This window comes from Furipterus horrens, unplaced genomic scaffold (assembly GCF_987537825.1).
Source record: "Furipterus horrens unplaced genomic scaffold, mFurHor1.1.pri manual_scaffold_9, whole genome shotgun sequence".
Lineage (NCBI taxonomy): Eukaryota > Metazoa > Chordata > Mammalia > Chiroptera > Furipteridae > Furipterus > Furipterus horrens.
In genome coordinates, this window is record NW_028327179.1 from 9,932,822 (window position 1) to 9,944,919 (window position 12,098).

The 12,098-nt window shown below is 43.0% G+C and overlaps 1 protein-coding gene across 1 annotated transcript in view; it reads right to left on the reverse strand.

Annotated features, from left to right (window-relative positions):
- Positions 1-6,659: 6,659 nt before the first annotated feature.
- PLEKHA8 (pleckstrin homology domain containing A8) overlaps positions 6,660-12,098 on the reverse strand; it is a 43,382-nt gene continuing 37,943 nt past the window's right edge. The window contains exon 14 of the mRNA XM_090287060.1: positions 6,660-7,805. Within this exon, the coding sequence (XP_090143186.1) occupies positions 7,608-7,805 (198 nt within the window). The 3' untranslated portion in view covers positions 6,660-7,607. The remainder of the gene's footprint in view (positions 7,806-12,098) is intronic.

Consider the following 12,098-nt stretch of genomic DNA (forward strand, 5'->3'; position numbering starts at 1 on the left):
TCACAAATAAATATAACAAAAGATGCATGAGACTTTTACCAATGACATTATAAAACTTTATTGAAGAACATGTAGATGGACCTATAAACCATATTTCTTGATGGGAAGATGAAATTTTATAGCAACAGTTTCCCCCCAAAGCAATCTAACAAATTCAGTATAATTATAGTAAAAATTCCAAGAAGGTATTTTTCAAAGCTTGACAAGATCATTCTTAAACTCACAGAAGGTTAAAGGATGAAGAATACCCAACTGTTTTTAAAAGAGGAAGCACAGTGTGGGCTAATTCCAACAGATATCAACATTTTCTTTAAAAAAAAGTGTGGTACTGGCCCGGAGAGTGACCATGAGGCAAATGGAGGAGTACAGAGTCTAGAATTAACCTCCTTTATACCGATAGTAATGGCATTTCAATAACAGGAAAATGAGAGCCCCACTGGCGTGGAGACAAGTCACTAGCCCTAAGGAAAAGATAAAGTTAATCCAAACCACTGTCCAAGAACAAATGATTTCCAGATGGCTTAATGACCTAAAAGCAAAACAACTATTAACTTCTGGGAAAAAATAACCCATGAGGGTTTAGTGATATTCGAATATGTAATCATTTTCTAAACCAAACCCAACAAGCACTAATCATAAAGGAAAAATGGACATTTCATTATTTTAAAATTAAGAACTTGTTTTATAACAAAAGGCATGAGATACTAAGTAAGAAGACAGGCCATCATCTAAGAGAAGATATTTGCTATGCATATAACCAATATAAGTCAAAAATAAAAGATAAGTAACCCAAGAGAAAAATGGTAAAAAGTATGATCAGTACCCCAAATCCCTGATGTCCAGTAACATAGGAAACGACGCTCCTCAGCACACCCCTTTTTTAGCCAATTGTAGTTCCTCCTTTGTGTGTCATCCAGTCGTATCCTTTGTAACTTTTCTGTTTTCTCTGTATTTTCTAACTGATGTGTGGGAATTCACATCTTGGACTTGCTCTTTGATCTGGCCAGTCTGGCCTCACAAAGTTGACCTGCTGTTTTCACCTTGTTTTTCCATGTTGAACTTTTTCTTTTTTTCTTTTCCACTTAACTTCTTAAATTAAATACGATTTATGTACATTTGTAATAAGTGCTTTTGGTGTCTTAAGAAATATGCCTACCCCAAATTCACAAAGATATTGCCCTATGTTTCCTTGCAAACCTTTAGACTTTTCAGTTATAGTATCTACTTTGAATTATTTTGGGTATGGTATGAGGTATGGGGAGAGGTTCATCTTTTCCCCATACAGGTAGGCAGGAGTTCCTGAAACTTTTGATTTCCTTTCACCATTGAATTGCTTTGGTACTTGGACCAAAAACTAATTGACTGTGGGTTTATTTCTAAACTTTCTCATCTTCGTTACTACAGTTTTAGAGGAAGTCTTGTAATTAGCTAATGTTAAGTCTTCCAATTTTGTTAACTTTCAATATTGTTTTGGTTGTTTTACCCACTGCATTCACTGAAGTCTTTTCTTATTATCAATTCTGTGTTCGACCACGTTTCTTGCTATTTCTAATTCACTTATTTGTTCTATACGTGTTACTTTGATCAAGTTGTTTCCATTAACTGCCTTTTTATCTCATTCCGTTGTTTAATCAGCTCATATCTGAGCTGCATTCATGCTCTTTTGAAGTTCTTTGCAAACACAACACAACCTTAGGAATTTTGTTTCTTAGATTCGCTCTTCTTCCCAATTGGTTTCTTCATCTGTTCGTCACTCCACTCCCTCTGTTGGCATATTTATGTAGTGGCCAGGTCATTTTATTTAAATTTGCTTATGTTTAAGACCATCTGCCCTGTTCAGACCACTCATTTTAATAGCTAGCATGGCCGTACCAGCATCTGCCAGTCAACCCCGAGCCCTGCATGTGGAAGGGAGGAGGGGCCAGGTACACAGGCTTTTGTTCCAGGGACTGGACTCTGCTCTGTCTTCTGATATTTGCATCGAGTCCTGCCCTGGGTGAATTCCAGATGGAGAGCTGACATCTCTATCGTATCATGGGGGAGAAAATTCTCAGGATTTAGGTGTTTCTCTTAATTCAGGGATGAGCAGGGTATTTTTAGTCCCATGTTTCACCCACCTCTCCCCAGCCAACACTCCCTCTTCTGACGCGCACCTGGGAACACACATGCCAGCCCCACGCAGAGGAAGGAACAGATAAGGCTACCCATCCCACCCAACTCTCCAATCTCTTTCTTTCCCAAACTGAGATTTTAATGAGAATTCTGGATTTTGCAAATTCCCCCAATATGAGTAAGGATTAGGAGCTCTTTTCATTCTTGCTGGAAAATCTGGTCTTTTTCTTTGGTGATCATCTTTTGAAGTTCAAAGCACAATTACAAGAGCTCCTTCCCTTGCTTCATTGCTGGTGAATTTAAGTGGTTTTTACTTTTTAAGTTTTAATTTATTTTGGTAGTTCATTATTTTGGTTTAGGGGAGGGAAGAGTTCTGTGATCTGGCCTTATTTATCTTAAGAAACGACACAAAAATCTTTAAGAGAAGCACTTGATAACATACTTTAAAAATAAGTTTATTTATAACTAATGAATATAAAATCTGACAGATGTTTTCAAACATTTTTGCAAAAAAAGTAAAATCCTCCCTTGTTCCCTCTCCCCACAAGTTACAGAGTAAGAACTTGGACAGTTTTACATGAAACACTGAACATGAAATTTTCATTCATTGATTGGTCCTAAAAAGCTCCAATACATTATATTTTAGGTAAAGGTCCATTAAAATTAACAATTCAACAAACCACTTGACACTTGCTTTCTATTGTCATTACAATGCTCAATCAAAATGTTGAAGGACAAGAACAGGTAACAAAGATGGCCCGTGACAGATATTCAAAGTGCATGGATCTATGAGACCACAAACATTCAAAATAAGAATACTAAGGGTGGAATTAAACATTGATTTAAAAAATTAATCCAAGGAAATCTATGTACATGGTAGCCTTTGGCATTTGGTCTAATGTGTTTCTTCTTTATAGAGACATCATTTCGTTCAATCTATTAACCAGATCAAATTGACCTTAACACATGTCTCATCTGACACAGATTGTCCACAGCCAATTTCACATGAGGTAGTTGGGCTGTTTACTGACATTCTAGTGAAGTTGTCATGGCACAGGGGACTCACATATCAAACATGCCATGAGACTGGCTCATTAGCCTTCTGGAAAGCAACTGAAATTACTTCTAGCTCACCCTTCTTGTCATCCCTGACTCCCATATACACCTACAAAGGGACAACAAGCATATACAAGAGTCTGTGCAGATGATATCAGCTTTGCAGGGGGGACCAGCCATCCCAGGCTGGTTTCTGTTTATCAAGTACAGGGAGGAAATACTGACCACACCTTAGAATATATGTAATAGAGAGGATGTGCTTAAAACAAGCAGGATTTCTTCCTTGTGTTCTCACATAGTTTAGCTGAAAACATTTGTTCACTCTGCAAGAGAAATGATTCAAAGAGTAACCAGAGAAATTTTGGAACACTTGCATTACAGAGTAGTGGTATGAGTTTTCCTTTTAATGAAAGGCTATACAAAGACAGTGCAGGACAAAGACCCACGCATGCGTCAGTGGTCCCGCTACTACCCACTGAACCACGCCCTGGGGGGCCATAGTGCAGCAGTGCAGGGAGAAGGACGCGGCTGGCTGGCCTCCGTGCCCAGGACTGCGGACGGCTACACTTACGGGGACAGCTGGTGAACAGTATGTGCGTGCTAACAACCTTGCATTGGATAAGCAATCTTAGAACACCACTAGACAGCTAGGGAGCATTTTATGTTATTATTGTGAAACCCCTGAGTAAGCAGCTGCAGATTGATTACAAAGGGACGTCCAGAAGCAGGGCATGCTTCTAAATAAAGCACTCTACCTACACGTCATAGGACCCAGGTTTGCTGCACACACTGAGGTCTGCAGACGGCCTGAGCCAGATCAAAGAGCAACCGGAGGCAGGTTCCCTAAGCCCAGACACATCAGCTCAGCTAACAGAACAACAGCTTCAAATACACTTTATGTATAAAGTCTCAGTCTGAAAGTATAAAAAGGGTTCATAGTTCACCTTAAAAGGAAATGAAACGCGAGAGGGGAGAAGCTGAAGAGTTGTAAAACCTATGACTACCATCAGAAGCAACTGATTTTAATCAGTGATTCTGAAATGAACCATTGTGTAACTGACTTCTTATTGGGCATGATACAATGTTTAGTAGGAAAACAAAAACAAAAACAAAAAACACATAGTTTTCCTTCAGAAAGTTTCCAAAATGTCTCTCATCATCTTGTACCACTCATGACTTTCTGGTGCTCTCTCCTGCCCGAAATGACTTCCACGATCAGATTAAGTTTCCTTAAATGAGATGCCCCTTCAGTTCTTTAACTTATTTCAAATTGAAAGAAAAATGTACTTTATTGGTTGGTCCCCGTCACATTTTTTAAAATTAAAAATGCTTTTCCAAAAAATAAAGGTGAGAGCAGTAACTTTTTGGATATACACGTATACACAACTAATAATTTAAAAAGAAAGCTGCGAACTGTTACATAACCTAACGAGCACAGCCTTTCCAAGCCGACCCCCGGCGTGATGCGCTGGCTGTTCTGAGCCCCACTGCTAGAACTCCCTACAGAGCTGATGAGAACACCACCTCCACCTGGCAGTCAGTCACAAGTTGGTTTCATGCCCCGCCCCCGGAAAGGGTACCCCTCCAACGTAACATTTTCCAGCAGGATTAGCTATAAGAAGTTGAACGTGCTTTCAAAGGACAAGCCAGTTGCCATCGTTGACAGGACTCTGCTCCGTGCGACTAGCACGCCGCCCCCGCCCCGAGTACAAAGCGCGGCTTCTACCTGGGCGACAGGTGCAGGCACGAGGCAACTGTGTGCACGAAAGCGCCCCGGAAGGGGTCAGCCCGACAGGACCGACTGCTCCTCCCGATACGTGGGAGGCACATCGCCTTTCCCCTCAGGGTCTCCCTAAAGGCTGCTCCTGGAAAGGGACCCTAAGATGCTGCAGCAATGGGGGCCCGATGCCTGCTCTGTGCACGAACGTTCCAGCCTGGTCTTGTCTCCGCTCACTGCCAGGGCGAGGGGAACCGGGAATCGTGGAGGATTATGGAGAGGACGCCTTAACTATCTTGCCTCTTGGTCCCATTCTGAGACGGCGACAGCAAACTAGCACAAATCAGGGCTTTGACTAAAACGGAGAAGCAAACCCTGTAGATTCAGGAGGAAGCTCTGCCTGTGCCAAGCTGCAGGTCAAGGTGACTTTACTGTCTAGCACGAGGTTCAACATCTCGTTATTTTTATTGACAGGCTCTCAGAGCTTCACACATCTTAGGCGAATTTAATGTGCTCCAGGGAGGAAAGCACCTATCCAAACACCTTTCTCTAGCGTTGGAAAAAGGGTGAGTAGAAAATGTAACTTATTCAAATTATCCTAATCCCGGTTCCCAAGGACCCCAGATACTATGAGACGCTTCCCGCCCAGAAAACGGAGTCGGCTAGACCCGCGGTTCCTATATAAGTGCGCATCGGCCAGGCTGAGCAGCTTCGCGGGCAAATCTGAGGTACGTTCCAGGGGCCCCCTCCCTCTCCACGTGAGTGTACCTGAGGCGACAGGGAGCACTCACAGGTGATTAAAGGGTTCTGCTTCGCGACACTTACAATTTCTTGGTGGCACCTCCTCCCCTTGGCAGATGCCTAGAGTGTCTTCATTCGAGGTACAGGCAGAGATGGGCTGTTTTTCCTTTCACCTTAACAGCTATGTCAAGGGCAGGGGCCCCTGGTGCTGCCCCCGTTTTCACACCAGCTAGGGAGGGAGAGCCCACTGACTACCCGTAGTGGGGGTGGAGGAAAGCACACACACCCCTTGGTAGATGCGAACAGGAAGTGCTAGAGCACAGAAGGGTCAGCGTCATTTTAGTCATTTTCCTCCCCAGCCTTAAAACATTTGATGTTGCTTTTCTAAGTTTTAGCCTTTTCCAGAAGTCCTATGTGAGCGGAGGACCTGCTTCATTCGAGCTAAATAAATGCCCATCTGTCTAAAGACAGAAGACAAAATCACACCCCCCGCCCCTGACGTTAACCTGTCTGGCTCAGGAGAGGCTCTTTGCTGGAGGAACAGCCTCACCCGGGGAACTCACCTTCTGCCCTGGGGAACCCTCAAGGTGGAAACGCCCTTCCAGCCACTCAGAGGAACCGGCCACTCACAGGGAAGGGAAGGCCCGTGGCTCCTCTCCCACGCCCTCTGGGCAGTGTGGTCCCCTGAGGCCAGGGCCACAATCCCGGTGTCCCTCTTTGCAAGGGAACGCCTACACAAGGTTGTTTTATGAAAGGCTGACATCCCACTGTTACAGCCCGACAGGGTCCCAAAGCTTTTGAGATTGATTAGCAGCTGCATTTAGCTTGCTGTGCGTGATTGGCAATTAAACCATGATTGATCAGAGCACACCGGGAACCGCGCTCCCTCCGCAACCCCAGCTGGGCGCCATGCTGGTTCAGTAAAGAAGGCTGCAGAGCAACTTGGTTCACTTCTCGTGCCCCCTTTAACTGTTTCATATCTGCGATCGCCTCTTCCGCTTTGAAAAAAGCACACATCATTTTGTTCGTGCAGAAGACTGTAAACTAGAATTTAATCTCATGGTTCGTGCAGAAGACTGTAAACTAGAATTTAATCTCCTGGTTCTCTGAGTCTGTGTGCACAAGAACCACTTGAAAAGTGTATTCAGATGCAGATTCCTGAGTCCCACCCGCGTGATCTGGTCCTTCAGGTCAGGGTAAGGCCTGGGAATTTGCTTTTGGAACCAGCACTCCACGTGCTTTTGATGCAGAGGGGGGTCTGGAGCCCACCTGTTCCTCTATTTAGAGGTTGTGTCAGGGTGAGCAGATAAACCCCTCACTGCTGAGTCGGGGTCGCATGCCCCGAATGGCAAGGTTTGGCTGTGACGTCCACTCGAGACAGTGCATGGGGAAGCACGGGAACGAGAGTGGGTGCTGGGTAACGCGCGGACGGCACAGGCTCACATGCCCACGCAGTCACAGAGAAGAAGACTCTCTGAAGAACGTCCAGGCGTGGCAAACTCTACGATTCAACAGCGTCAACAGAGGGCCTTCGCTCCCTCCAAATTTTTAGTCTAATTCTGAGTTGATGGAGACACTAGCTATGAGTTATGGTCCTTGATGGAGAATTTGTTCGCTTACAGCTTGGGTTTGTGTGGCCCATTAAAACTCAAAGCTAAAAACAAAACAGAACAGTACCAACAAATTCCTTCATCAAATCTGCTCTTACAACGTGCTGTTCAAGTCTATATAACAGCTATGATTTGGTTTCCAGGAGGCCCTTTGAACTGAAATATATAGCACCTTGATTTTTAAACACACAAAACATATGTGAATTAAGAAAAATTATATATAAAAGCACTAAGCTTTGCCTCCTCCTCTCCATGCCCCCAAGTAAGGGGAGGAGAGAGGGTGGAAGCTGCTGCTGGAAATTAAATGGGGCAACAAAACACGGCAGCGAACTTGATTCCCTGAAAGCAGGCGGCGCGCTGTCCTGCAGACATCATACCACCTCGTCGCTCTCCAGTCCGTGCACCTCGTATAAAGCGTCCAGGATCGCCAGCTGCTTTTCCATGGCAGGGAGGTAGAGGCTGAGGTCCCTCTGCATCCCGACACTGAAAGCTGCCTTCTGGTGGTCGCCCTCCTTTATGCTTAACGCTGCCACAAAATCTTCATAGGATGGAGCTGCCCTCAAAGCTAACTGCAAAAGAATGGCCCGTGAGAGTGTGTGGCACTGTGCTCTTGTGTGCTTTCCTCTTATGCATGAGTGGTGCATGGGCAAACACACACACACACACACACGCACGCATGCACGCATAGCTGAGGAGCAAAAGAAAAAAACAGGAATATATCCTTCAAATTCGTGGACTCTACATTTTTTTTTGAAGCACCAAATCAAGTAATTTTAAGGCTAGAAGGAGCATGTACGTACTTGGGCCATCTTGAGGATAAATAATGCCATCAAGTCAGGAACTACTGAGAGAAAAAGTTTAAGAAGAGCTCCCTGCGTTCACAGTGTGATCCAGAGTGTGGTGCTGAACCCTCACCATCTACCTGTACGCACGTTGCTACTACAGTCTTCATTCCCTGCTGGCCAGCATTCCAGAGCACCGCTCCTATGTGGGCCTCACTTTCATGCCCACGTTTCTTTGCGTGTCTCCTATTTCCCCCCACGTGGACAATAGTGCCTCTGCACCCTTGACTGGCTGTTTTCTAAAAAAGAAGGGAGCTCACACTTGTTTGCTTGTGCACTATGCTTTAATGAATGTTATCCCAGTCAATCTTTGTAGGAACCCTGTAGAGTTCATATCCCTATTTTACAGATGAAGGTCGCATCACTAATGAGTGATCCAGCCAGGCCCTGAGCTTAGGATCGCCTTTGTACTTTGCCAACTGCACCATCACACCTCATCGCGGCCCTGACAGGAGATTTCCTGGGCTTTGTATAACTCCCTTCCTTGGCAGGCCGCCTGTCCCTAAGCTCAATAAAATCGGCCGCCTGGGAGCCACTGGCTCGGCTCTGCTGAGATCTCTGGAGGCTTTTTAGAATCCTGAATTATCTTTCTACAGTTTCTTTCTTGAGCATCCTTATATTCTGAATTTGAAAGCCTTGAGAATCAATCCTCCCTGCCCCCTTTGTGCAGCTGGAGAGTGGCCGGCAGTTTTCCTTCAAAGGTTACAGCGCAGATGTGGGTGAAGAAGACCTGCGCTGAGTCTTGAATCTTTCAGAATTAGCTTGAGGAATTTAAGCAAAGTGCTTAACCGCCTGGAACCTCAGTCTCCTCATCTGTGGCAGAGAACACCTACCACTTTCCTTAGTTGACAAGTTAATGAAATATGTACTTGTATGACATACTTAACCCATTGCCAGGCACGTATTAAATACTCAAATAATGGAAGAAGTACAAGGGAGAGAGCAGAGAATGAAGAAAAGGCCATTATCTGAAATTATAATGTGAGAAAATCTCCTAGAACTGAAGGATATGAAACTCTAGATTTAAAGAGCCACCCCAGTGCACGGCATAATGAATGATAAAAACCCAAAGGGGAACGTCCTAACATTTTAGAATGTGGGGATAAAGAACAGGTCCTAAGAGCATCCAGAAGAGGATGAGGAACCGTTTGTGAAAAATAGAACAGGAATTAGAATGACATTAAATTTTACAATAGTAACAGTGGAAGATGGAGGACAATAGAGGTATACGTTCAAAATTCTGAGGTAAAATTATTATTAACCTACACTTCTATACCAATCAAAGAACCAGTCTAGGGAAAAAGGGCAGAATAAAGACTTTTTAAGGCATGCAGTCACTCAAAAAATTTAGCACCTTTGTGTCTTCCCTTAGGAGGCTGCTGGGCAATGGATACCACCGAAACGGCGGATTAGATCAAGAGACAGGACCTGGGAAGTGGAATTAGGGTGAGGGGGTTACTCCATGTAGAAAATCTTGTGCGGAAATGTCCTAGGGTAGCATTAGCACAACAGGCCTGAACCATGAACTCAGACTGGAATAAGAGTTCAGAAAGTTCTGAAATGGAAGTCTCCAAGAAAAAAAAAACACAAAACTTGTGGGTTTAGAGTGACGGTGATTTGAGAGATCTGATGGTGCAAGGGAAATATAAAAACATATGACAAAGGATTAAAAAAAAAAACCCATAGAATTTTGGCTCATTGTCATAATGTTAACTTGTGACTCATGATATTGGGGTGGTGGAGGCAGTTATAGCAAGCTCTAGGAGAGCTAAATTCTATTCTATAACAGAAAGTTGACCTTTAATAATTAAATTGATAAGGCCACAACAAGAAATAAATACTCTGAGAATTACAGTGATATTAGAAGAATGGCCACAGTAGTTGAAAGTGGCAGCCTCTTTGGAGTAATTCTGGGAAGTAGGGAGCAGACGGCAGGGACTGCTATTTTTTGTTGTAACTTTTTTGGACTTCTGATTAAAAAAACCAAACAAACCCTATGTAGAAAGTTTAAACAAAACACAAAATTTAAGAAGTTTTCCTGGAGTGGGGTGCAGGGAATTTCTCAAAGGCTCTGAGAAGACTGCGGTGCAGCCAGGGTATCTAGGATCCGAGCACAGAGTTCAACCCAAGAGGAAACCACCAAGGCCAGCCGACCGACTGTGTGACCACGGTGGAGGCCGAGCCTAGACAGGGCGTCAGTTCTGTAGATTTTAACTCTTTGAAGATAAAAGCTCACTATTTGGCTGATGAATAAGTCAAATTCCTTGAGTGTATGAGATGTTGCCCTGAGCAGCTGAGATCAGCATGGGAGAGAGCTCAGAAAGTTTTCCAGAGCAGGAATGACTTAGAGGACAGCAGAGGCAGAAAGGGCCAATCTAGCCCCTCTATTGATAAGGCTGTTACCAAATGCCCGAAATAATCTATTTTCTTAAAAACCAGCAACTAAAAAATCATTGGCAATAATATCAAGAGTCTTCTAAATATTCTTGCTCTGTAACTTTGGCTGCATGAGCTCACCTCTTTGTCCCTCAGGCTCTTTGGTCTATAAGGAGGGAAAATAAAGAGAACCTGCCGCAGAGTTAGGACATTAGGAACTTTACATACACAGAACACTTCACACAATGTCCAGAGCATGGTAAATGCTCAAAATTCTAAGTTGTGGTTCTAATTATTAGCATTAGACATAGCAATTCTAATTCTAGGAACCTATGAAAAAATAAAAGTTTTTATTAGTCAAAAATGCATATGAACACATGCTGTTTTATCTGTAACAACAAACTTAGAAACAGCTTGAATTTCCAACACAGAGGATTGAGCAAATAAATTATGGTACCTTCAAAGTAGGGAGATATTGTGCAATCACTAAAAATAATGGTTTTCAAAGACTCTTACGGCATTTAAAAAGGCTCACAAGAGAATCTATTAAGTGGCGGAGAGGAAGAATACAAAATTCTACTACAAGCTAAATGTCAAAAATAATTTGCATGCATGAACAGAGTATACAAAATAAAGGTAATTATACACATAATATAAACATGTAGAAATAAAATAAATACCTATAAGTAAATATATTTAGATAATACATAAAATTAAATAGAATATATAAAATAAAAAGCTAAGAAGGTAAAACACAAAAGTGTTAAAAGTGGTTATTATGAAGTCATGAGAATATGGACAATTTTAATTTTTTTCCCTTTCTGCTCTTCCCTAATTTCTACAATGTATTATAATGTGTCTAAATTACTATATATTGAGGAGAATGACATAAATTAAAAAGTCCTTTTAAAGACTCATGCTTGTAAATTTCCTGCTATAGCTGCATTCTTGTTGACAATATCTTTGATCATTAATATTTCAGGACTTAACTTTATCTTCACACTGAAAAATAACACATTTCTGTTGCTTGTACATGGGGCAACTCAATGTTTTCATGCTGTGTCATCTCACCAAAGGACCATGGGTGTCAGACACCTGCAAGCCACCCCAGTATTTACTGGAGGAGAGTGATGAAGGCAGCGGCATCCACTCTCTATTATTCACCAGCAGCTTCCCTTCCTGATTATTCTGGCCTCACTGTGGAGAGCTGTGATGTGGGGGATGGGCACTAGCCTTTGGAGACCAGATCTGGGTTTGCACCTGGGCTCTGCCATAGCCTCACTTTGGGATTTGGGAACTGGGATGAACGGTTCTGAGTTTATAAAATAGTGGGAGTTAATCCTGGGGATTACCAAAAATAATAAACATGAAGTACCTGACGCAGTGCCTCATACACCACAGGTGTCCGAGAGCTGCATGGTAGCTATTTCTATGGTTACTAAACACGCACTGAAGGTGTGTGTGGGCAGTTTGCAGCTGCATCTGGTCTGGCTCCTATTATCTCCATGCTTTTAAAAATGATTTCATTTTCACTAAAGTTTAGTTTCTTCCACTGTACATTCTTCCCTCTTTCTTTACCTGCCTCCCAATAAATCATGACCTAAGCAGTTCTTACCATAGGCAAATGATGTCTCCTATGCTTTA